The sequence below is a fragment of the Cetorhinus maximus genome, chromosome 2 (assembly GCF_964194155.1).
Source record: "Cetorhinus maximus chromosome 2, sCetMax3.hap1.1, whole genome shotgun sequence".
NCBI classification, from domain to species: domain Eukaryota; kingdom Metazoa; phylum Chordata; class Chondrichthyes; order Lamniformes; family Cetorhinidae; genus Cetorhinus; species Cetorhinus maximus.
Window position 1 is genome coordinate 37,532,820 of NC_135880.1, and position 27,770 is coordinate 37,560,589.

The 27,770-nt window shown below is 41.5% G+C and overlaps 1 protein-coding gene across 3 annotated transcripts in view; it reads left to right on the plus strand.

The window, feature by feature from the left end:
• The window catches only part of ap3b1a (adaptor related protein complex 3 subunit beta 1a), a 325,597-nt gene that overhangs the window by 265,608 nt on the left and 32,219 nt on the right, over positions 1 to 27,770 (plus strand). For 2 of the 3 annotated variants that reach the window (XM_078563182.1, XM_078563190.1), the window contains exons 25-26: positions 715 to 812; positions 24,896 to 25,034. In XM_078563182.1, the coding sequence (XP_078419308.1) occupies positions 715 to 812; positions 24,896 to 25,034 (237 nt within the window). The remainder of the gene's footprint in view (positions 1 to 714; positions 813 to 24,895; positions 25,035 to 27,770) is intronic. The other variant, XR_013579525.1, reaches the window with a different exon arrangement.

The window sequence follows — 27,770 nt, forward strand, 5'->3', positions numbered from 1 at the left end:
ATTGAATGTGAAGCAACTTCTGTTTTTTGTTGCAATTAGAATTGCACATAAACATTGATCTACAATAGCTGTCCATATTCAGCGGTTGAAGATTACTGACAGGATTAACATTGGTGAGACTCACCAATGGATCACTGAGTTTTTCCAATGCGTAACTGAACCATAAATCTAAGGAATATGTCTGCATCAATTCCTGGTACGCTGAGTCAGCTGATTATGGAAGGAAAAATCTGCCCAGTGCCCACTGCTGATCTTTATATATTGACCCCTACTAAAGGCGTTGATTGAGGATAAGATTGGACTCGACTATGCCCTTCTCATCCTCCCCTTTCCTCCACTTGCTGACACTCAATAGAATCACGCAGGAATAATACTTTCTTAGGCAAGTTGTTTGAGGATGACCAGTGCCCATGTTAATGTTTCTCAGCTATAAACCCATTTCACATGGTGAGAGCATAAAGTTGCTAAGAGAAAAATAAAGACAAATATATATATACCATTGAAAACCTGATTGAAATGCAGTAGAGTTTTGGGTGTTTCAAGATGAACTGCAAGAAGTCCACAACAAATGTAACAACTTAACCAAGTGTGTTTTGCCAGTCAGTATGCAAATCACTGAGTAGTTCCCAAAATTGAGTAGTCCCAATTTATGTCATTAACACATACACATGTTAACTTTGATTCATGAGCCTTCAATTTTTAAATATTTTGCAGCACATTCAATGATCATTTCAGTGTCAGTGTCCAACCTCCAGTTGGAGAGCTGCTTCTGCCAGTCACCACATCAGAAAAGGATTTCAAGAAAGAGCAAGGTAAGAAGTGAGCAGATTCATTGTATGACCTCCATTCAAGCTAGATTTCACCGCTTCTTTAAGCTTGCAATAAACGTAATGTTTCTTTTTTTCTTAGAAAGAAGTGCATCCTCTTCTCTTAGAGAATGATATTTGCAAGTGCACTTCTGCTCTGAGTAGTTCAGTAAAGGGACCAAGTATTAATTTGAGCTCCCTGCCCAATTCAAGTGACCTGTTCCTTACATTGGAATTGTTCCTCTGTAAATTCAAGTGCCACAGAGATTTTGCTACAATATTTGACAAAAAGCTCGGGGTAATGACCTAGGACCAACCATCTTCAGCTGTTTTATCAATGACCTTCCCTACATCATAAGGTCAGAAGTGGGGATGTTTGCTGATGATTACACAATGTTCAGTAGTATTCAGGTACTGAAGCAGTCCATTTCCATATGCAGCTAGACCTGGACAATATTCAGGCTTGAGCTGATATGTGGCATGTAACACTTATGACACACAAGTGCCTGGCAATGACTATTTCCATCAAGAGAGAACCTAATCGTCTCCCATGACATTTAATGGCATTACCATCGCTGAATCCCCCACTATATAACTGAACTAGACAAGCCATATAAATACTGTGGCTACAAAAGCAGGTCAGAGGCTGAGAATCCTGCAGAGAGTAACTCTCCTCCTGACTCGTCAAAGCTTATCCACCATCTACAAGGCACAAGTCAGGAGTGTGATGAAATACTCCCCACTTGCCTGGATGAGTGCAGCTCCAACAATACTCAAGAAGCTTAACACCATCCAGGACAAAGCAGTCGGCTTGATTGGCACACCATACACCACCTTAAACATCAGTCCCTCCACCTGTGCACAGTGGCAGCAGTGTGTACCGTCTACAAGGTGCATTGCAGCAACTCGCCAAGGCTCCTTCGACAGTACCTTCCAGACCCACTATCTCTGGTTCCTAGAAGGACAATGGCAGCATACACATGGAAACACCACCACCTGCAAGTTCTCCTCCAAGCCACACACCATCCTGACTTGAAGCTATATCACCGTTCCTTCACTGTCTCTGGGTCAAAATCCCTGAACTCCCTAACAGCAGTGTGAGCGTACCTACACCACATGGACTGCAGCGGTTCAAGAAGGCAACTCACCACCATCTTCTCGAGGGCAATTAGGGATGGGTAACAAATGCTGGCTTAGCCAGCGACACCCACATCCTGTGAAAGAATAAAAATATTGAAGACCTCTTCCCCACAAAAAGAAACATTCTCTCTCTATACTTTCATAATTTCATAAGGTCACCCCTCAACTGCCTTTTTTCAAGAGAAGAGGCCCAGCCTGTCGATCCTTTCCTGATATGTACACTCACGCATTTCTGGTATCATCCTTGTAAATCTTCTTTGCTTCCTCTCCAGTGCTTCTATGTCCTTTTTATAATATGACTGACATTTGATGGATATACAGAGCATTTTTTCAAAGTTTGTAAATAATGCCGAATGTGGAAATATAGTTAATGAGGAGAATAGTAACAGACTTCAGCAAGACATGGGCAGATTGGTAAAATGGACAGAAGCATGACAGATGAAACTTGATGCAGAGAGATGTGAAATGATGCATTTTGGTAGGAAAAATGAGGAAAGGCAATATGAACTAAATGGTACAATTTTCAAGGGGCTGCATGTACACGAATCATTGAAGGTGGCAGGACAATTTGAGAGAGCCATTTAAAAAAGCATAGTGGATCCTTGGCTTTATTAATAGGGTATAAAAGCAAGGTAGTTATGCTAAACCTTTATAAAACATTGGTCAAAGCTTTTAGCTTTTTGTTTTTATCTCAGCTAGAGTATTGTGTTCAATTCTGGCACCATACTTTTGGAAGGATGTCAAAGCCTTGGAAAAGGATGCAGAAGAGATTTGCAGGAATGCTACCAGGGATGAAGGACTTCAGTTATGTGAAGAAACTGGGATTGTTCAAAATCATAAATAGAGGAAATAAAAAGGCAGAAGGGTCAGTAACCAGAGATCGCAGATCTAAGACAATTGGTCAATGAACCAGAGATGATATAAGGAAACATTTTTTACCCAGCCAGTTGTTGTGACCTGGAATACATTAGCTTAAAGGGTGGTGGAAGCAGATTCAAAAGTACCATTTAAAAGAGAATTGGATAAAAACTTAAAGGGAAAAAAAAATGATGGAGCTATGGGGAAAAGAGCAGGTGAGTGGGATTAATGCATTAGTTTTATCAAAGAAGCACAATGGGCCTAATGGTGGTCTCCTCTGCTGTATCATTCTATGATCTATGCTCTCTGAAGATGCTGGGTCGGATTTTCCGGCCCCACCCACCACCGGGATCGTCCACACCTTTAGCTGGGCCACTGAATTTCCTGCAGTGGGTCCTAACACAACGGGGCCGGAAAATACCAGCTGTTATCTGAGAATGTTTTCGACACTTTCAGTTGATTTCTGTTATTCATGTGTTTGCAATCCTATTTTTTTTTTCCTCAAATTCTCTCTCCTCCCAGTGGTCTCACACTGATTATACTGCTGTCTTTCCCCAGGTCTCCATGTTTGATGAATGGGTGGGATCTTGGAATATCTACTCACGGTAGAACTCTAGCAGTCCAATGGTCTATGGCAGCCTTCAATTTTGTGAGACAATGGTTTGTGCCATGGTTCTCAATTCTGTGTGAAGCATCGCCTGGTGTGGCTCAGGAGACCCACACTGGCATGGCAGTCTTGCCACATTTGCTGCAGAGGACGCAGTGAGCTGAGAAGGTGCACAATTGGCTGGCCTCTGTTTTCTCTGGGTCCTTTTCTCTGCCAGCTGAGCTTTTTGTTTCTGCTCGCCTCTTCCAGTGCCCTTCCAAACAGTCAGCCTTGAGAGGTCACAGCCTCAGTGGCTGTCTCCCAGTTGTCGGTGTCAACATCCACCATCTTCATACCTCAAGGTGGCCTTATAGCAGAGATATGGGCAACCAGGAGGTCGTGACCTAGTGACCAGTTCACCATACAGAATATCTTTGCGTCTGCGGTCATCATCCATCTGATGAACATGGCCGAGCCAGTGCAGATGATACTGGCTTAGCAATGAGTGTATGCTTATGGAATTAGCACACTCCTGGACCTTTGAGTTGGTGACATTGTCCCGCCAAGAGTTGCCAAGAATATGTCTGAGACAGCAAAGGTGGAAACTGTTCAGCCTTTTCTCCTGCCTAGCATGTGTTGTCCAGGTCTCACCACTGTAGAGGAGTGCGCTGGCGATGCAGACTTCGTAGACTTGCTGTTTGGTGTTCAGTCAGGTTGATGTTGTTGCACATTGTCTCTCTTACTTAGCTTGCAGATAACAGATTCAGTTTTTGTTGATTTCAGCATCAAGTGACAGATTGCTGGTGGTTGTGGAGCCTAGATATGTAAGGCTATCAAGAACCTCCAGCGTCACATTGTCAGTGCTGCTAGATGGTGGTATGGCAACATCCTGGACCATGACATTTGCCTTCCTGATGCTTATGGTCAAATCAAACTCTTTACAGGCATGAGAGAGTCTGTCAATTTGCCACCGAAAGTGTTCCTCAGTTGGTGTGGCATCATCAGTGCAGGGCAACTTTGAGGACTTGGTGCACCTTTGTCTTGATCTTAGGCGAGTAAGACTGAACAGCTTTCCATCAGTTCTATTAGGAAAGTAGACATCCTCTGTGGATAACCTGAAGGCATATGACAGCAGCAAATATGCCAAAGAGTGACAGTGCCAGAACACAACCCCACTGCAGATCTCAAAGGTTCCAATGTTGCCCTGTAATCATGTTGTCATGGAAAGAGGAAATCACATTTAGCAACTTTGGCGGGCAGGCAATTTTCTTCAGTAGCTTAAATGAACTGCCTCACAGTTAAATGCCTTGAAATTATATAGTGATCTCCTTTGTTCATGGCATTTCTCCTGCATTTCTCTTCTCCAGGCAGAGAAGATCATGTCAATTGTTATTCGTTCATGGGACGTGGGTGTTGCTAGCTAGGCCAGCATTTATTGCCCATCCCTAATTGCCCTGCTCAGAGAGCATTTAAGAGTCAACCACATTACTGTGGGTTCTGGAGTCATATATAGACCAGACCAGGTAAGGGTAGCAGATCTCCTTCCCTATAGGACATTAGTGAACCAGATGTGTTTTTATGACAATCGGCAATGGTTTTGTGGTCATCAGACTTTTAATTCCAGATTCTTATTGAATTCAAATTTCACCATCTGCCGTGGTGGGATTTGAACCCAGGTCCTCAGGGAATTACCCTGGGTCATGTGGAATACTAGTCCAGTGCCAATACCACTGTACCACCACCTCTCCCTTGTAGATCTTCCAGTTCCGAAACCACACTGGGATTCTGGATAGATGTGTTCAGCCAGGATCTGCAGCCTGACGAGGGCAACATGGGTAAATACTTTTGCCACGATGGTCAGCGGAGAGATGCCTGGATAGTTGTTGCAATCGTTCCAGTCACCCTTGTTCTAGCACAGATTTGCAGTCGTAGCATCGTGCATATCCAGGGGCACTGCCCCTGCCCTCCAGCAGAGACAGAAGCTCGCATAAATGCTGCAGGAGTTTCCTATGTTTGATAAGTTCAAACAGCATAGCACAGCACCTGGAACTTAGCCAATGGAAAGTAAGTCAATAGTTTTGCTAATTTCCTCCACTGTGGTTTCTGTATCCAGCTCTGCCATGACGGGCAGGCTGCCTATGGTGTCAAGAGTACAACTCAAGGTAGTGTTCCACCTACCTCTCCAACTGTTCATTGCAGTCAGGGATCACCTCCCTTGCCTTTTGTTTTCAGTGAAGCAGTTTTCTATGCTGATGGACCTGTTGCCTTTTTGGTCCATTCATACATGGCCCAGACATTCCCTGTGTGAAGGGCAGCTGAATATTCTGGCAGAGTTGTAATCAGTAGTCATTGGTGCACTGCCCAGCAGTCTGTTGGACTTTACTTCGAACAGCTCTTTGAACATCCAGAGTTTTTCTTACTCTGATCTCTTTTGCAATTAATGAGCTTGGCTCCCATCACAGTGGTGTTAGCCTCAAATCAGTCAGCACTTCTCCATGCTTGCTTTGCATGTGTTGAGAGTGCGTTATTGTCGATGGTGTCACAAAGTATGTCCTATTTCACTTCTGCACTCTGTGTGGATATGCTGGAGACCACCTGTCCAATCGAGTTACGAAACTGTTGGTTTCTATATGGGTAGGCAGTATGGCTATACGAGGACAGCCTTTCTGCATTAAATTAAAACTTTAAGGATTGCATCCTAACACCAGGGAGTGATCTGTATCACAGACAGCACTATGGCAGTTGCGTGTGTTGAGAATGCTGTTTAGAGAGTCAATGCCTGGTGATGATCAGATCCAGCTGGTGCCATTGCTCTGATCTAGGTTGTCTCCAGGACACCATGTGGCATGGTTTGTTCTGAAAGAAGGTGTGTGTTAGACGAAACTTGTAGCAGCAAAGCTTTTGGCTCTCATTTATCTTTCCCAGGCCATGATGTCCGAGGTAGGAGAGCCATGCCTTGTGATCAGCCCCTACTCTTGCATTGAAATCCAGCCCGCCCATTGTTATAGATGTTCTGACTTGGGGATTCTGCTGATAATAATGAGAAGCCCTTCATAGAACTGATTCTGTCGTGGAGCACAACATTGGGGTGTAGAGACTCCACGTTAACTGGCCCTATAAGAGTTGAGAGACAGACGTTCATTTTCTGAACCGTTTGTGGGCAGTTTTATCATCAAGAGCATCGAGTTCCTTACAGTGAAGCCTACACCCTGCTCATGCATTTCCTCTGAAGTCTGTCTTTGCCAGATGAATGTTTAATGTTTTTCTTTCAGTGACCTGCTCTCAGTGAGCCTGGTCTCATGGAGAGATGTAGGGATTTGTTTTTAATTTATTCTTATTCATGGGATGTGGACATCGCTGGCAAGGCCAGCATTTGTTGCCTATCGCTAATTGTCCTTGAGCTGAGTGGCTTGCTCGGCCATTTCAGAGGGCAGTTAAGAGTCAACCACATTGCTGTGGATCTGGAGTCATGTGTTACCAACTAAGGATGGCAGATTTCCTTCACTAAAAGATATCAGTGAACCAGATAGGTTTTTATGACAATAGACAATGGTTTCATGCTCACTATTACTAAGACTAGCTTTTAATTCCAGATTTTATTCATTGAATTTTAAGTTCCATCAGCTGCCTGGTGGGATCTGAACGCATTTTCACAGCATTAGCCTGGGCTTCTGGATTATTAGCCAATGACGTTACCACTATACCATGGTCTCCCCCTGGCAATGTCGGATGTTCAGCCCATCAAGTTCCATGTTAGTCACAGCTGTCTTGTGTTCATTATTGACCAACTGCAAGTCATCTGTCAATCCTGGGCACATGGTCCTGATGTTTTTTTTGCTTTGTTTGCTTGCCTGCCTGGTACGATGGATTCTGACCACTTGTTGGCAGAGAATCTAAGCTCAAAACACCCATCGAAATATATGGACTGTGGCAGGTCAACACCTTACTAACCAGTGGCTGACCAGTGGGACACGATGGTCCCTCCCACTGTCGAAGATGGCCCATAGCACCCTTTCTCTACGCCAGTCAAGTTGGGTTTATAACTTGTAACTGCTCTCTCATATTGTGCTAATGCTCTGCAGTGAAGCTGGAGTATCCTCTCCAGGACGCAAGCCTGTGCAAAATTTATGGAGATCCTGGGCTGCCCAAACATCAGGAGCCCCCCTCTGCCTCACCAGCTGAGTTGCTTGGTTGCAGGAGTTGCAAGAAAGATAATATCAGTCTGCCTTTGGGTTTCACTCCTTTAGCCCTTTCGCTCCTCAGCATTTACCCCTTTAGCCTTCAACTCTCCTGAGGTACCCACAAGGCAGTGGAGATATTTGCCCTTATCTGGGAGCTTGGTTCATGAGTGCCAGTGGGCCTGCACACTGCATGTCTGGGGGCCAAACTTCCTCCAAGTCCCCTTGAAGCTTTAGCCTGGGGCTGTGAGAGACCTGTTTTATTTAGTCGCCACAGGCAGGCACAGATTAGGACTTGCTGAGGTCGAGACTTACTCATTTGGCGCTCTCGTTCACATAACTGCAAGCCAGCAGTGTGGGCTGAAAATGAGAGTCAAACTAGCACAAAATAGCGGAACACATGCGAACTCTCTTCACCCACACACTGAACACATTACATCAACCTATTGGACACGCAACAGATACAGCAGTACAGTACAGAATTCTATAACCCATATCTTATCAGTCACTTTCAAACACTGGATACGCTCAAGCAGTACAAATTCCTATACCCTGTTGTGAAGCTGGTGCCATACTTGTGTTTTTTGTTGATGATCAGGATATATGGCTTCTAGAACAACAATCGGCGCCTAAAGATAGATGGTATTCTTCAGATCTCCAGGTCTCAGATAACTCAGTACTGCATTTTGACACCTCAGCTGGATACTGTATACCCTTTTGGCTTCCCCGCTTCAGAGGATTTTTTTTTTAACTCTTGAAGAAAATACTGAGAAGGGCAACAAGGATTATCCCTGAAACAAAAACAAAAATAGCTGGAAAAACTCAGCAGGTCTGACAGCATCTGCGGAGAGGAACACCGTTAACGTTTCGAGTCCGTATGGCTCTTCATCAGAACTGAGGAAATATAGAAATGAGGTGAAATATAAGCTGGTTGAGGGTGGTGGGACAGGTAGAGCTGAACAGAGGACCAGTGATAGGTAGAGGCAAAGAGGAGATTGCCAAAGATGTCATAGACAAAAGGACAAAGGGGTGTTGACGGTGGTGATATTATCTAAGGAATGTGCTAATGGTGACATTAAGGGTAGAAAGCAGGACAAGCAAGTGACAGATGACCCTAGTGGGGGTGGGGTGGGGGGAAGGGATCGAAATGGGCTAAAAGGTGTAGATAAAACCATAGATCGAAATAAATTTAAAAATAGGTGGGAAAAGAAAAATATATTTTAAAAATTATAAATTATTGTAAAGGGGGGGATCGGAAAGAGGGTGGAAATGGAGGAGAGTGTTCATGATCTGAAGTTGTTGAGCTCAGTATTCAGTCCGGAAGGCTGCAAAGTGCCTAGATGAGGTGCTGTTCCTCCAGTTTGTGTTGAGCTTCACTGGAACATTACAGCAGGCCAAGGACAGACATGTGGGCATGAGAGCAGGGTGGTGTCTTGAAATGGCAAGCGACAGGGAGGTCTGGGTCATGCTTGCGGAAAGACCGAAGGTGTTCCACAAAGCGGTCACCCAGTCTGCTTTTGGTCTCTCCAATGTGGAGGAGACCGCATTGGGAGCAGCGAATGCAGTTGACTAAATTGAGGGAAGTGCAAGTGAAGTGCTGCTTCACTTGAAAAGAATGTTTGGGCCCTTGGATTGTGAGGAGGGGGGAAATAAAGGGGCAGGTGTTACACCTTCTGCGGTTGCATGGGAAGGTGCCGTGGGAGGGGGTTGAGGTGTAGGGGGTGATGGAGGAGTGGACCAGGGTGTCCCAGAGAGAACGATCCCTGCGGAATGCCGCTGGGGGGGTGAAGGGAAGATGAGTTTGGTGGTGGCATCATGCTGGAGCTGGCGGAAATGGCAGAGGATGATCCTTTGAAGTGGAGGCTGGTGGGGTGATAAGTGAGGACAAGGGGGACCCTATCATGGTTCTGGGAGGGAGAGGAAGGTGTGAGGGCGGATGCGCGGGAGATGGGCCGGACGCGGTTGAGGGCCCTATCAACCACCGTGGGTGGAAAACCTCGGTTAAGGAAGAAGGAAGACAAGTCAGAGGAACTGTTTTTGAAAGTGGCATTATCAGAACAGATGCGACGGAGGCGAAGGAACTGAGAGAATGGGATGGAGTCCTTACAGGAAGCGGGGTGAGGAGCTGTAGCCAAGGTAGCTGTGGGAGTTGGTAGGCTTGTAATGAATATTGGTGGATAGTCTATCACCAGGAATTGAGACAGAGGGTTCAAGGAAGGGGAGGAGTATATCTACTTAAGTTAATTCAGCTATTGAGATACATGTTATTCCTTGACTTTGGATTCTCTGAAGAGGGGACCTGTATCAGGTATTTAAAATTATTAAGGGCCTAACCAACAAAAAGATAGTTGAGGTGATAGAACTTGTGGCCATCCATTTAATTTGAGGAAGTAGAATGTGAGATTGGATGGACAGATGTGTTAATTTTCTCAGTGGGTGATCAACCTGTGGAACAACATTGAAGAAGTGGTAATGAAGATTGAATCCTTGCAGTCATTCACGAAAGGGTCAGGCATATTTTTGGAAAATTACATGATCACAGTGGAGCAAAGGTAAGATTTTGGGTAATGACCATTTGACTAATTACCAATGGGAAATTGACTAGCAATTTTTGACAGGATTTCTAAATAGGCAATGTGTCTCATTTTGCTTTTTACAGGAGGTGGAGGAAGGTAGGATATTGGGACGACATTATATATTATTTGTAAAGAAGCAGGAACTAATTTTTATGTGGATGTACACCTGGCTGCACTGCAGTCAAGTGCTGAGCAATAATGTATCAGTCTATCAGCCACACAGCGAACTATAAGAAATACACTGGAAGCTCCAGCATTTTGAGTCTTAAAAGTGATTATTTTGAGCTCCTGGTAACCACAAGACATAACAGTTAAGAAGTGGGGCAAATTTTTTGGGCCCAATTACCTTTTCTTATCCTGAGGTGAAAATGCAAACTTATTTCATGATTTCTATTGCGTGTTTGTTTGTACAAGTTTTCCAGTGAATTAATAAATATAATTTAAGAATTAAAAGCATTTAAGAAATGTTTAGATTTCCTTTACCAAAAGATTTTATTAAGTAATATTTAGTTGCTTCATTTGTGATGGTGGATCATTTCATACATCTGTCATTATGGATCAGTAGCTTGCTAATAGGACACAGGTATATGTTTTAATACGATGAGGGCCAAGTTTCATCCATCCATTTGTTTTCATGGTCTTTTTTGAATGAGCTTAGTTCCAGTTCATTGTGATCCAGTTGATGGAGGTGAGAGGAAGGGTGCATATCAATTTGGAATGGCTAAGTTCACATGGGTAAGTTGGCCTGACAGCTGAAATTCCAGAAGGTCTTTTTCCTAAGAGAGACAGATTCAATTCGTCTGACTGATCATCGAGGCTTTGTAAGTTTTCTCTAGGGGCCAAATTGGCCAGTTTCGATGAAGGAACAGCATTAGCTACATTCACAAAGATGTCTGCATGCTGGACCCTCCTGAGTGTAAGATGGCATGAATGCGGAGGGATAATGGAGGATGAAATGGAGAGGAAAACTGGATTTATTTTGCTTCTTTGATAAATTCAGTTATCAAATCAATCAATGTAGTTTTCAGGCTATTCTGCAACCTTTTAAAAGAGATTGTGGAGAAAAGCTGTAAGTGTATTGCTTTGATTTATTTTCATGCGGAAATCCCACTGTGATTCTCTCACAGTTAAAACAAATTGTATCTAAATTTTGGAAGTACAGTCCATTTCCTCTAGCAAATGCCAGAAGAGAGCTACATTTGGAAATAAGTGTTCAAACATTTGCTTTATTTCTAAGAATGTTGGTTAAACTGTAGATGATGTGCATTTTCCACCATTTACAGTATTTGTTTACATTAAATTAATTTGTGCTTTTACCTCCATTCTTTTCCAGTTCTTTAGAGTATTAATAACTTGATATGCAAAAGTCTCGATGAATTTAAAGATACCTATTAGGAAGAGGGTATACAATATCTAACAGACTGTCTTACTAATATTGCCTTTCTTGCTGTTCTTATTCTGCTGACAAAAGCATGTATCTCTGCTTTCCTCTACTTCTGCAATGACAGGTGAGTGCATGCCTGGCTGCAAAGTCTGCTCTCAACCAGTATTTGTTTTTTTTACTGCTTTACAAATGTAGGAGAATGTTGCTGCTGCAGATTGCTTTTTCTGTTTTCCTTTTCCTGTGCACTGAGATTTTGGTTACATGTTGTTTGCTTTTGTTGTAAGTGAGCCACTTTCCTGATTAGTCAAACAGAACCATCAGTTCATAGAAGAAGTACTCGCTGGGAATTTAAGTGAACCTCAATGGAGTTGTTGCCAAAATTCCTTTTTCTTTCGCTATTTTCCTTCTATGGTTGTTGATTCTTTCTGTGAGTAAATGTGGCAGCTATGTGCTATGTTTAATCGACCAGAAAGGTTACTCTGAATAAGGTTTTTTCAAAAGTTATGTTTTTATGCAATATTCCTAATGCAGTGAGTTCCACTGAGTGGAAGTCAATCTTTCTGTAAAGCACCACGTCGGGATTTCAGACATCAAAGCATGCTGCTGATAAATTGATTTTTTTTTTCTCTGCTTTTGGAGGGTTACCTTTAGCAATTGTTTCACTCCTTATATTAGCTCTTATGTGCCTGGGTCCTATTTCTGTATTGTCTAATTATAGAATACTGGCGCCACTCAGTAGAAAAAGGTGCTAAAATAATGCCACAGTATAAAGGGTTACTGTGCACTCTGAATAAATGCATGCTAGGTTGAAACAGGATATTCCAGTTTACAATTCTCATTCTCTTTCATTACACATCTAGACATTGTGAACCAACCATAACGTTTATTGGCAAATTAGTTATGTTTATCAAGATTCAACCGCATTACACTTGCAGCTTCAGTGGATTTTCTCCATTTGTTTCAGGGAAATGAGGAAAGTCGTGACACCGAGGGCAAAAATTGTAATTTTCTGTAGTTCTAAATTAGGTGGCCTTATTAAATCTAGGACATGGAAATCACAGCTATCCTTCAGCACACATATTCATATTGCATACTTTTTATGGACTAAGAAATCTGAAAAAAATTACTTTCTCATTCATAATGTAATTAACTGGTAATCAAAGGATATCTTGGAGTGTATTGTAATTATGGACAAGCTGAAATCATTTACATTTCCATGATTTGTGCATGTTTTTGATATTGAAACATGAGTTATTTCAGGGAAAAAAATGCAGCTAACCTTAACCGCAAGCCATCTAATAATTCTGCTGCTTCACACTTCCCACTATTTACACCTCAGCTTGCATGTTCTAATTGAGAACAGTATTCTGAGAGTCTTAATGAGCAGCACTCTGGACTACCATGTCTATGTTTGAAATTGGCAAGACCGGCATGGTTCCTCTTGCAAGGGCAAGGATTAGATTACAGTAAGTTCTTTGCACTCAAGGGTGTACACTTATCATAGAATAGTTATCTGCTTTGGCAGGAGCTCAGAAATATTGAACACAGTTGGCCTTTCTATTGGACACCATAACAATTGAACAGTGATTGCCAATGGGTGAGATGAATGATTTAATGCTTTGGCAGTACGGGTTACGTTTTGGCCTTTAAAGTAAAGTAACAGCAACTATTGGGTGCTGTGGATAATAACATAACATAATTCTATAAAAATGTGTTGTGAGCTGCTATTGGTGATAGGCATTCACTTGGTGCTCTGTAAGCTCCATTCATTTAGAAGATGATCATTTGGTATGTATGAAAGCAAGGGTGGTTTGAAAATGGTTTCCAGTTTTATAACGCTTTAAGATCCTGCTTCAAATGCAAATGTAGCTACAAGCAATAGGTACCAATCTAGTGAAACATTGTGGGGACCAAGAATAAAAATAAAAACCAAGTGCTGGAAAGATTCAGCCAGTCTGGCAGCATGTGTAGCAGAAGTTCTGAAGACTCACGTTCAACATGAAATGCTGACCCTGTTTTTCTCTCTCTCTCTCTCTCTATAGATGCCGCCAGACCTGCTGAGCATTTCCAGCACTTTGTTTTTATTTCAGATTTCCAGCATCTGCAATATATTGCTTTTATCCAAGGATAAAAAGTTGGGCAGCCTGAAGGTGGATTCTACAGCAGTTTATAAACAACTATCACTTGATGCCTTGGAATCTATTCAGAGATAATATCATCCTTGGAGATAAAAGCAAAATACTGCGAATGCTGGAAATCTGAAACAAAAACAAAAATAGCTGGAAAAACTCAGCAGGTCTGACAGCATCTGCGGAGAGGAACACAGTTAACGTTTCAAGTCCGAATTACTCTTCAATGAATGCTCAATCATCCTTGGAGCATTGGGGAATGAACATTGGGATTAATTCACACGTTTCATTTGTTAGCGGCTAGCTGTCAACCAAGACAGCTTTAGGTTTGTCATAGAAACATTTCTATCAAGCTATTGCTGTGAAAAGATCTAATTTTATGATTTGTATGTTTTAGGAGTATAACTTTTAGTTTGAGTATTGAAATTTTAAAATGTAAGATAAAAGAAAACTCCTGGTTCGAGAAGCTGGTAAACAGACCTAAGATAATTGCCATTCAAAGGATGGTCCATGTTTACTTTGAGGTTTGTGTGAAAACACTAAACAATGCGCTCTGAGTTTTGTGGTGGAGACCAATGTCTACAGTTGTATCAATAGGGAGTTTAAATTATTCATGATTTCCTAGGTCAAAAGAGAGGTTTGGAAGCTACCAGTAAACATGTGAAGGTCTTCATATATATGTGAAGCATCCATATAACTTTAATTTTCAAACATGTCCTTTGTTAAAGTTAATTGCTTTAAATCTCTATATGGAACATCCCAGGTGTGCCAAGTTGCCACGGGAATCGGTTATGCAGGGACCCTTGCTCTTATGTTTTGGGTTTATCTGTGTGTTTTCTGTCAGAAACTGGCATTTGGTGCTTGAAAGCAGCCTTGAGACAAGCAGAGAGAATCTGCCAGGGGTCGTAGACTAGTTGCAGAGGGCTGTCAGAAAGCAGGGGTGATTTCTGATTTTGGAGTCACTGAGCAAGAAAGCAGTGAAGCCCATGCTTGAGCTGGAGTGCCCACAATTGTGAGGCGCTTAAGGAGATTTGGAGGGTCACGTAACTAAATGCTAGTGAAGGACCCCAAGAAATCTCATACCCCAGGGAACAGCAGGAACACAGGAGAATCAAAGTGAATTCCTGAAAGCTGTGGTTTGGTGAAGGAACCCTCAAGAGCCCTTAAAGCATAGGGAAACTCGAGTAGAAATAAAAGTAGAGGGTGAAGTGTCCTGTTGAGACTTTTACGCTTGAAAGATAAGTTTACAAAATATAGTGTTGTTAGTAATACATACTTAGTTTAATTCTTGGAGGGAACAGTCTCTTCAGAACTTTGAAATAAAGGTTTTTGTTTAAAATGTGAAATCTGGTGGTATTCTTTCAGTTAATAGCTGGGAGTTCAAATTTCTTTTAAAATGTTAATGGTTTCCCTCGAGGTCATAAATAACACTACTCACAACTTGTGCATTTTCCATTAGCTAAACGATGCGTTTGCTAGTACGTTGACAGCCAGTCCAAACATAAGGAGTAATTCACTGTATGTAATCTTTAAAACCTTATTTAATCCAATTTCTACTTCCTCCCATGCTACTAGCTGTATGTACTTTATTCCATTCTCCCATTTTTTTTTCATAGCTGTTTCATCTGCTCTGGCAATGCCACCTTCCACACCTGGGCTTCCATTTTGTCTTCCTTTTTTCCTCGACCGTGGATTCCTCTCCGTAGTTGACAGGACCTTCTAATGTGTCCACCCATTTGTCACATTTCTGCCATTATCCCTTTCCACCCCTCCTCAGACTACCAATAGGGTTCCCCTTGTCCTTAACTACAATAGTACCATTCAATGGATAATCCTCTGCCGTTTCCGCCATCTCCAATCCCTGACCCTCCCTTTTCAAAATTCTGAAGAGACTGTTCCCTCCAAAACACTTTGGTCCACTCTTCTGCCTCCCCTTTCCTTGGCGCCTTCCCATTCAAGTGCAGGAAATGCAAGACTTACCCTCTCACCACCTCCCTTCCTGCTATCCAGGGTCCCAAACACTACTTCCAAGTGATACATTGATTTACTTACACTTGTTTCAATTTAGTATACTGCACTGCTTGCAATGCCAACTTCTCCTATATTGAAGAGATCAAATACTGAAACACCCCTGTTCCATCCACAAGCATAACCCTGAGCATCCGATCACTTGCTATTTTAATTCTCTGTTCCACTCCCACTCTGGCTACTCCCTCCTACAAGGTTCTAATGAAACTCACGGAGCAGCACCCCTAACTTTCGGATTCAGGATTGAGTTCAACAATTTCAAACCACAACCACTGTTCCTTTTTTTTTTGGACATCAGCTGCCATTTACAGTACCTCTATACTCACCTTATGTTTCTTGACTTCTTCCATTTTCATCCCTTTTCGCCTTGCACCATCATCCCTATAGTCATTCCTCCCCTTTTTTTCCTCTCCTATCCGCCCCCCATCACCTTTTCCCTGCCTCTGTCCTTGCTTAAAACTTGTTACTTCTCTAACCTTTGCCAGTTCTGACAGCATGTGAACGATCTGAAACATTGACTCTGTTACTCTCTCCACAGATGCTGCCTGACCTGAGTATTTCCAATATTTTCTCTTTTTATTTCTAGTTTCTGCTTAACCATCTGCTTTTGTATAAGTTGCTGATATCCCTCATGAAACAGAATTTTAACTTACTTGTCACAAGTTTGTAAGATACTAGTGGGCTGGAGCAATTCTAGAAGCACTACTTCTGTAGGGAGTAAAAAGCTGAAACTATCCTGTAAAGTAGAAAAGCAAAACTGAATTTATTCTAGTGTTAGATTTAGCAAATTTTACTAGAAACAGCTTTGTGGCTACTTAATTTAAGTGGCATACGGTTAATTTCAGTTTGGTATTTCCTTTTTGAAAGTTAAGAAGAATAAATGTAGCCATTTAGTTGTATCTGCGGTAGATTGCTACATTAATTTAGCTGTTAACTCAGTTTCCCATTCCACAGAGGCTGCCTGTCCTAGTGAGTACTTGCAGCGTTTTCTGGCTTTATTTCAGATTTCCAACATCTGCAGTATTTTGCTTTAGTATTAGCCAAGATGTTTGCCCTGGCTGGGGAGACCAGAACTAGGAGTCACAATCTCAGAATAAAGAGTCAGCCATTAAGATGACGAGAATTTTTTCATCCAAAGGTTTGAGAATCTTCGGAATTCTCGACTTCAGAAGGTGGTGGATGCCCAGTCATTGAGTATATTCAAGACAGATTTCAGTAGATTTTTGGATACTAAGGAAAAGCAAGGATTATGGGGATAGAATAGAGAAGGAAAGTGTAGTTGAGGTGGAAGATGAACCATGATCTTCCAGAATGATGGTGCAGGTCCAAAGGACTGAATGGCCTACTGCTGCTCCTGTTTCTTGCGTTTCTAAATAAGCCAACACATACTTACTTCTTACAGCACCAAACTACTTTAAAGCAGTCACATTTGATGCTCCTTAATTATAGAGCACTTTTTCTTTCCAGGTTCTTTTCCACCTCAGCAATCAAGACAATACATTTGCTTACCATGCTGCTCCTCTTAAGTGTTCTTTTGCATGTAAATTAATCTTGATTCAGTTTACACTGTCATGCTGAGTGGTACAAATTGCCTATAACAATAAAACAGCACGAGTAAAAGGCAGATTGAATGTGCGCCTCACTTGATAGGATGTTACTGTGTTTTATGCCAATACATTAGCTGAAGATAATGAATCTTCTGTTCTGAAAAGCATGGTATAGTTGATTTTTAATTTTACTTCAATGGAGCAGTACCTTGTCTTTTAAAGAACAAGTTAGGCAAACCATTAATGACAAGAACGTTAAGGTTAAATATGAAGCATTGCATTCACTTGTCTGAGTGCTATCCATCTTTCCATTTACAGGAGGTTGACAAAAGTACAGGCTTTGTGCAACATTTCCTTTAATTACATGCTGAGGGAGCAGGCTTTTAACATAAACATGGTTACATTAATTTATTCAGCATTTGCTGTTGAATAGAGCTTGATGAAGGTGGTTTAAATCATAAATGAATACAGTGCTTTCCAACTACCTTATGCCTAGCTTGCCTGCAGCTAGTGAACTTTTCTTTGTCTGGTTGAAAGCAGCTTATAAACCTTTTGTTTAACTGATGCATGTGAAATTTTAACAGTTATGGTCTATTGAGATGACATTTTTTAAGCTGTTTGGGGTATTATTTTGAAGTAAAATTTTTCTTCCTACAGAGTTCATTTAAAAAAACATGAATATATAGTTCCATTATAATGTAAATTGGACTTTAAGCTTTGTTTTAAATGATCGCTTTCTGTGGTTGGGGAAGTGTGCAGATATGTGATTTGCCTTGTCTTATCCTCTTAACTTTTGGTATAGGTAAAAGTATGCCCGTTATCTCATAATGTAGGTATACTGAAGTTGGTAGTCTGAAGAATTGTTGCAGGATTTTGGGCTCTTAAGATTTATGATAAATGAAATGCTTGTTTTCAAAAACCACAACTAACACGTAAATACGGTATTTATTCAACAATTCAAATCAAAATATTGTTAACTGCACTGAAGAGATTTATAATGTGTTGACTTTCCTACACAGTACTGTATTTAGAATTAACACAATTGCAACATCTGTGTGTTAAATGCAAACTTGAAACATGGCCCAGTGTACAGTCTAGAACAAATTGGACCCCATTTAATAGAATATATACTGAGTGGTTACATACCTTAGTGTACAGTACCTGAATGAGCATTCTAATTCTTTCTAAACTTCTCATTAAATATACACACTTTATCCACAGACTTGGATTTAAATTAAGCTTTTAATTCAAAATTTAATCCTCTGGAAATGTCAACAATGACAAAATGAGAAGCCAGAGAAGTCAAGTGGTGCATAATTTTGCTTTCAATTTCCACCCCTCCATCATTTTCACATGGTCCATATCTGACACTTCCCTTCCCTTCCTTGACCTCTCTGTCTCAATTTCTGGTGATAGACTGTCCACTAATATTCATTACAAACCTACCGACTCCCACAGCTACCTCGACTACAGCTCCTCACACCCCGCTTCCTGTAAGGACTCTATTCCATTCTCTCAGTTCCTTCGCCTCCGTCGCATCTGTTCTGATGATGCCACTTTCAAAAACATGTCTTCCTTCTTCCTTAACCGAGGTTTTCCACCCACGGTGGTTGACAGGGCCCTCAACCGTGTCCAGCCCATCTCCCGAGCATCCGCCCTCATACCTTCCTCTCCCTCCCAGAACCATGATAGGGTCCCCCTTGTCCTCACTTATCACCCCACCAGCCTCTGCATTCAAAGGATCATTCTCCGCCATTTCCGCCAACTCCAGCATGATGCCACCACCAAACACATCTTCCCTTCACCCCCCCGGAGGCATTCCACAGGGATCGTTCCCTCTGGGACACCCTGGTCCACTCCTCCATCACCCCCTACACCTCAACCCCCTCCCACGGCACCTTCCCATGCAACTGCAGAAGGTGCAACACCTGCCCCTATACTTCCCCTCTCCTCACCATCCAAGGGCCCAAACACTCCTTTCAAGTGAAGCAGCATTTCACTCGTACTTCCCTCAATTTAGTCTACTGCATTCATTGCTACCAATTTGGTTTACTCGACATTGGAGAGACCAAACGCAGACTGGGTGACCGCTTTGCGGAACACCTTCGGTCTGTCCACAAGCATGACCCAGACCTCCCTGTCGCTTGCCATTTCAACACTCCACCCTGCTCTCATGCCCACATGTCCGTCCTTGGCCTGCTGCATTGTTCCAGTGAAGCTCAACGCAAACTGGAGGAACAGCACCTCATCTTCCGACTAGGTACTTTACAGCCTTCCGGACTGAATATTGAGTTCAACAATTTTAGATCATGAACTCTCTCCTCCATCCCCACCCCCTTTCCAATCCCCCCTTTTTTTCCCAATAATTTATACAGATTTTTCTTTTCCCACTATTTCCATTATTTTTAAATGTATTTCCATCCATTGTTTTATCTCTACCTTTTAGCCTATTTCGACCCCTTCCCTTCACCCCACCCCACCCCCACTAGGGCTATCTGTACCTTGCTTGTCCTGCTTTCTACCCTTAATTAGCACATTCCTTAGATAATATCACCACCTTCACACCTCTTTGTCCTTTTGTCTATGACATCTTTTGGCTATCTCCGCCTATCACTGGCCCTCTATCCAGCTCTACCTGTCCCACCCCCCCTGAAACCAGCTTATATTTCACCTCTTTTCTATTTTTTACTTCTGTTGAAGAGTCATACGTTAACTGTGTTCCTCTCCGCAGATGCTGCCAGACCTGCTGAGTTTTTCCAGGTATTTTTATTTTTGTTTTGCATTTCCAGCATCCGCAGTTTTTTGCTTTTATCTTGGTGCAGTTACAATGTCTTGCTGTATGCTAATTTTAGATTTATTTATATAAGAGGCAGCATCAGAGTGTCCAGAGGAATTTTGTGTCTAGTTGCTTTCTTCTCTAACTGTACACAAAGGCCTACATTTTATTTTAAAAGTACTTGTGTAATGCAACAATAGTTAATAGGATATCAATAATTATTTGTGCTGATTACTTTTCTATCAAAGTAATTGTAGTAACTGAAGACAGAGCCTCCCCTGCTGTCTATCAGGGTCACGTAATGTTCTTGGAGGCCCTGACCAATGAGCCCTAAGTCCGGGTAATCTGGGGGACGGAGCTTCCTGACGCGAGTCATGATCGAGCACGTAGCATCTGAAAAGCTCTCTATAATAAAGTTTATCTGTTTCTTGTTGAAACCTGTCTGGTACATCAAGTCTTTGTATTTGGCGACGAGGATAAAATAGCTGCGACGCTGCACCTCACCTTGTTAACATGAATTCATCGTAATTTAAGAAAAAAGAAAAGACTACCCACCAGTCATGCCACTCTTTGGCAGAATCGATCCTTAAAATGCGACTATGGAACACTGGAGCCAGTATGTAGAGCGCCTTGGGTTTTATTTCGTAGCGAACGAAATTACTGTGGAGGAAAAGCAGAAAGCAATCCTTTTGAGTGTATGTGGTAGCAAGACATACAACCTCATCCACAGTCTGACAGCCCCAAACACGCCCAAATCCAAGTCCTTTAATGAATTAGTAGACCTCGTGAAAACGCATTACCAGCTGAAGCCATCCTGAATAATGCAGCTCAATTCCAGAGTAAGGGCCCCGGGAAAGTCCATCACAACCTTTGTAGCGAAGTTGAAGCAGTTGACAGAACACTGCGACTTCAGGGACACACTGATATGCTGCGGGACTAATTAGTTTATGGAGTTCACAACCATGCTACTCAGTGCCGTTTACTCTGAGGTCGGCATCGATTTGAAGCGCGCTATGGAAATACGCTAGCCACGGAAAGTGCTGCGAGAGACTCGTAGGCTTTACAAAACGTACAACATGGCGCTGTTCTTCATGTGGGACAAGAACCTACTACCAGGTCTAGCGCAAAACCCAGAAGCAAAATGAATTTAGTGCCACGCTGAACCAATTGGAGAAACAGTTGGCAGAGAAGACTCAACAATGTTCAATGCTCCAGGAGGAAGCCAAGAGATACAAGAAAGAGACTGAAGAGCTGAAGAATCAGCTGAATAAAGCAAAAGAGACATTAGAAGGAAAAGTTGTAGAACTTTGTAAGATGAGTGGATAATGAAGCCATGGGTAGCTCAACCAATGAACTGAACCAATTAAGATTTCACCGGAGAGAATCTTGGCTGACTGTGAAATCAAAATGAAGGGTGAGACAAAACTCTGCAGCAAACAGGAAAAGAAAAGACAGAAATCAGATCAGAAAGGCCAATTGGCTATGTCCCCTGAACCCCTTCCACAGCCGAAAAGAGTTATTCCCAGCTAGAAAAGGAAGGTTTATCAGTGATATTGGAGTGAAGAAATTCCACCAGTATTTGCATGGGCGACATTTCACCATTGTGTCGGTCCATAAACCATTAAAGGATTTATTCAGTGAGGATAAGGCCATTCCGCCAGTAGCATCAGCTAGAGTACAGTGTTGGGCTTTGATATTATCTGCATGTGAGTACACCTTTTTGCACTGTCCTGGCTTACATATTGCAAATGCGGATGCACTCAGTTGCTCCCGTTATCGGATAGCACTGTACATGGTCCAGTGCCACAAAAAGTTGTGCTTGTGCTGAATTTCTTGGATTTTGCATCTGTGTGTGTGAAGCAAATTAGAAATTGTGTGAACAGAGATCCAATTTTGGTGAAAGTCAGAGACCTTGTATTGCAAGGGTGGTCAAATTCATCTGTGTCTGAAGAGTTGATACCATTTCATGGTTGAAAAACAGAGTTAAGCTGTCAAGATGAAATTTTGTTGTGGCGATCAAGAGTTCTTGTCCCATCACAAGGTAGAGAACCACTCTTGACAGAGATTCACAGTGCGCACCCAGGAATACCAAAGATGAAAACGCTTGCACGAATCTATGTCTGGTGGCCAGGTATTGACATTGAAAGTATGGTCAATTGCTGTCTCCATTGTCAGCAACAACGGAAGTTGCCTGTTTCAGCTCTACTGCATCCATGGGAGTGGCCTGGTCGACCCTGGGTTAGACTACATATTGATTCTGTAGAACCATTCTTGGGTACCATATTTTTATTGATCATAGATGCACATTCTAAATGGATGGGTGTCTATGAAGTCAGCTCACCAATATTGAGCGCAACTATCGAGAAGCTGCGTCACTGTTTTTGTATGCATGGTCTACCAGAAATCACCATTTCTGATAACCGTATGGCCTTTACCAGGACAGAGTTTGAGATTCATGAATTTAAATAGAATCTAACATTAAAACGGCCCCCCATCCCTCATCAAATGGTTTATCTAAGAGAGCTGTTCAGACTTTCAAACCTGGAATGAAGAGGTTATCACAAGATACTCTAGAAACTCGACTTTCGACTGCGGGTTCAACACCGTCTGAATTATTGATGAAATGCTGCCTATGTACAAGGTTAAGTCTGGTGTTTCCAAACTTGGAGGGGAAGGTAGAGAGCAATCAGAGTAATCAAAAATTGAATCGCGATATTCAAAGCAGAGCTTGCAGATTCACTGTGGAAGATACAGTTTTCATGCAGAATTTTGGAAGTGGGCCTTGTTGGGTTCCTGGAACCATCATCTCATACTGGTCCCTTATCCTTCCAGATGGAAGTGGAAGACCGAATTTTTTGAAAACGCCTAGACCATCTTCAGAATAGAGAGACATTCCAACAACCAACTATTCCGCCTATGATTAACATCGAACTATCAATCCCTGAGGTGACAGATCGACCTAGAATGGACACACCCAATGTCTCTGTAGAGTTGCCAAACCCTGAACTTCCACTTTCTAATGATGTATCTGGTACTGCAGTTCCTGATCATGTCGATCCTGTGGAAGAATCTCAAGTGGTAGAGCTACACTGCTCTAACCGAATAAGGAAAGCACCTCAGAGACTTGATCTTTAATCACCTGAGTTGTATATATGTATATGTTGTTGAATATTCAAATGTCCTCTGTAAATAGGAACAGTAAAAGAAAAACTGAAGGGGGAGGAAATGTAGTAATTGAAGGTATAGGCTCTCCTACTGTCTGTCAGGGGTCATGTGATATTCTTGGAAATTCCGACCAGTGAGCCCTAAGCGCGGATAATCAGGGGGGCAGGGCTTCCTGTTGAGGATCCTGGTTCAAGCATGTAGCATCTGAAAAGCTCTCTATAATAAAGTTTATCTATTTCTTGTTGTAACCTGTCTGGTACGTAAAGTCATTACAGTAATGTCAGTAGAATCATAACAATTGTATTGTTCATATTTGGACAGAAATTTTGAAGTTTTGTGCTTGAGCCAGTTCAAATTATTTATTGCTGCTTCATAATTTCTTGATAGAGCATGTAGTATCTGGGCCAGGATAGTCCTATAAACCTACAACAGAATTAACACTTGGGAGCATTTCAAGATGGCAGGCGGCACAAGGTGTGAGGTCGCATCATATCCTGATAGGAAAAACTGAAGCTTACATCCATGCTTGTAATAGTCCTCATTAAAACTAACTTAATGTATATTAAAATTTGCTATAAGATCATACAGGTATTTAAAATGGAATATATATGGAGAGCAATGAAATGTGGATTTTTATTTCCACTCATGAGATGCACCATAACTCTCACATGGAAATAAAAATCCTATTTCACTCCCTGATGTAGTGTATTCTATATTTATGATCCATGGAGCCTGATTGGTTCACATGCTTCATTATACAAGGCTGTGTACATGAAAATAAAATGTGGAATTTTAAATTTCTCTTGATGGAAAGTTTTAAATGGAAATCTATGGGTCAGTTAGGTGAGCTTTCCCCCCCACCAAGTTTAATTTTTTAAATATATTTTGTACACATCCTCTGCTTCCTTATTTTCATACTGTTGGAGAGTACCATACTGAATATGTTTACTGCCCAAACCTTTTGACTTCTGAACCAGAGAATCAAGAACAGGATCCAGAATAAAATGAGACAAATGATTGGTCCAAAAAATGTAAGATGGGGGCAGATGAAAAACCAGTACTGAAAACATGACCATCTTCATTTGATAGTTGTTACATCTGTTTGATATGTGATGTCTAAAGGAAGTAAAACAAGAATTGTTACTCTGTTGTCAGACATTGGTGTTGCACATGATTTTCATTGTGTAGATTTGATGGGTATATCTTTGCACTGGATGACTGAATGGGACCCCATAAAGTGCAATGATTCATATGAAATAATTATTTTTGCATATTCAATAAGTTTTTATCTCCTCTGCAAAATTGGGACATGTTTGCAATGGAATTACGGAATCAGCTTCAGCTGTTCAAATGTACGTTGTAGGTTGCTGCTGTCACTCGAGCATTTCTGCGCCAAATAGCAGTTACTGCTTGTACCTGCTATGGTGGCTGGCCAGATTCTCTGACATTGATGACCTATATCGTGTGAAAATAAATAGTGCATCAAGAACTATACAATTCTAAGGAAATGTGCATTAACATTTTAGAATTAGATTTTTTTGTTGTTTTTGCCTCTAAGGGTATTTTTTTTAATACATTTCTAAAGGTGAACTAGTGATTTCTAAATTTATGTGGGGAAATAGATGCTGTACGGAAAATATTTTTATGTAATATTAACAATGCTAATAGCTGGCAATGTTTTAACTGTCAGTTTTTCTAACCACACAAATTGTACATTTGCAGGAAAACTAACAGGAATGAATGAAAATTCTACAGCGATCACAGGTTCTCCACAGAATTCCTCCGGCCAGGCGGTTGTGCATAAGGTGGTAAACATGGCTAATGTTGGGGTTGTGCCTTCTGGCCAAGATAATATACACAGGTAACTCAGACTTTTCAAATTCTTATTTGACATAGTTTCTGAAAATGCTGACCTTGCAGAATAATCATTCTATGCATGCAATGAGGAATTTTGCCTTTGAAAAGAGATTTAATACATAGAGAACAGCTAAGAGAGTGATTTAGAAACTCATCTCATTTGAGAGATTCAGGTGAGGCAAAACATGACAGTACTGTGTACCTTAAGCATTTATAGATGTTTGAACCCCTGTATTCAATTTGACTTGAACTCCCTGGCTTGTTTAAGTTATGTTTAAGTTGCTTTGAGCTTTTCTTATTTTTTAAATTCTTAACTCTTTGCCAATGATACCTGACATCATAAGTACCTCAGATGGGTGATCTCAATATAGGTGCTAATCCCTTATTGCTAAGTATTTAATTATGCACAGGGTGTGATGCAAAATATAGTTAAATTAAAGTCAATTATTACTGCAGCTAAAATTTGACAGAACACTTTTTTTTTGTACTGTACAGTACCCCTAGCATGTTAAATGACTCTTCAATTCCAATTTTGCAGGTTTAAAAATATCAGAGGAGTGCAATTACAATCCTTTACATCTATGGCACACTAGATTTTTTAAAAATTCTTTTCTGAGATATGGCATTGTTCGCAAGCCCAGTATTTATTGCCCACCCTTAGTTGTCCTTGAGAAGGTGATGGGGAGGACACTTCTTTTTGAACCACTGCAGTCCCTGTGGTGAAAGGTACTCATAATAGTACTTTCAGGGAGGGAGATCCAGTATTTTGACCTAGTGACAAGGAAGGAACAATGCTAAGTCAGGATGGTTTGCGACTTGGAGGTGCTGATATTCCCATGCACCTGCTACCTTTGTGCTTCTCGGCTGTGGGGATCGTGCATTTGGGAGCTGCTGTCAAAGGAGCCTTGGAAAGTTGCTTCTGTGTATCTTATAAATGGCATATGCTGTAATTACAGTGTGCCAGCAGAGGTCAATTTTTTTTTGGGGGGACACCCTTTTTTGAGAAAGGAAACTGTCTAGCTTAATTTTGTTGAGGGCTACTTTTTGATTTTTGGGGGTTACTTTTTGATTTTCACTGACTCATTTCTTCGGTGATGCAGTCGTGTAGTGATAGGGCCTGCAGCAAAACATCAGTTTCAGGATGAACAAATAAGAAATTTTACTTCAGACATGCCATTGTATACTGAATTATAAATTTGAGAGAATTTTAAGCGTTAGATAACTTGTGGGTATGTATTAATTCCACAAAGAAAATATTTATTTTGGTATTGGGACCCTTGCTTTTCCTGATGTATATTAATGATCTAGATCTTGGTGTGAATGGGACAATTTCAAAGTTTGTGGATGGTACAAAACTTGGAAGCATTGTAAACTGTGCGGGGACAGTGTAGATCTTCGAAAGGATATAGACAAGTTGGTGGAGTGGACAAGTAGGTGGTAGATGATGTTCAATGCAGAGAAGTATGAGGTGATGCATTTTGGTAGGAAGAACATGGAGGGACAATATAAAATAAGGGGTACAATTCTTAAGGGGGTGCAGGAGCAGAGGGACCTGGGTGTATATGTGCATAGATCATTGAAGGTGGCGGGACAGATGGAGAAAGCAGCTAATAAAGCATATGGGCATAGAGTACAAGAGCAAGGAGGTTATGCTGAGCTTATATACGACACTGGTTAGACCTCAGCTGCAGTGTTGTGTGCAGTTCTGGGCACCACACCATAGGAAGAATGTGAACGCATTGGAGACAATGCAGAAGAGGTTTACAAGAATAGTTCTAATGATGAGAAACTTCAGTTGTGAAGATAGATTGGAGAGGTTGGGACCGTTCTCCTTGGAGAAGGCTAAGAGGGGATTTGATAGAGGTGCTCAAAATCATGAGGGGCTGGATGGAGTAGATAGGGAGAAACTGTTCCCGCTCGAAAAAAGGATCGAGAACAAGAGGGTACAGATTTAAAGTGACTTGCAAAAGAAGCAAATGTGATCTGAGAAAAAACTTTTTCACTCCGCGAGTCGTTCGAGTCTAGCATGCACTGCCTGGAAGTGTGGTGGATGCAGGTTCAATCGAGGCATTCAAGAGGGTATTTGAATAGAAACAATGTGCAACGGTACGAGAAAAAGGTAGGAGAATGGCACTGCGTCATAATACTCATTTGGAGAGCCGGTGCAGACATGTTGGGCCGAGCGACCTCCTTCTGCACCATAACAATGCTGTGATTGTGATTCTGAGCTTATCATTTTTAATTGCAAAAAAACTACAGAAGCAAAGAGAAATGTATAATTCAAGGTTTCACTTGACAGAATTATATTTTATAGATTCAGTATGAAACTATTGGTAGGGTTTTAATACTTGTTGGCCGTTGGTAAAACAGTTTGATCCCGAAGGAAAATGATTGTTATTGCTAAAGGATAAGCAAATTCAATTCTTTTTATATGAAGCTGAGTTTTAATTTTTGTATCATGATGTAATGCAGAATTCTACTGATTGTCACTGTAATGGGGCTGAGACCTCACACTCTACATTTTTAATAAAATTATATAGAAGTAATATATATTTTAAAATGGCTGAAGCTATGTCTAGCCGTGACCCTATAACAATAAGAGCTATTTGGCAGTATCGCAGAAACTTGCACGTCATTATCTCTGAAGTGATGCAAACAACTCCTGTGGGCTACAGAGACCAAATTCAAAGGGAAGTGTACAGAGGCCATCTATATTTCATAAGCCAGGCCTCGCCAACTG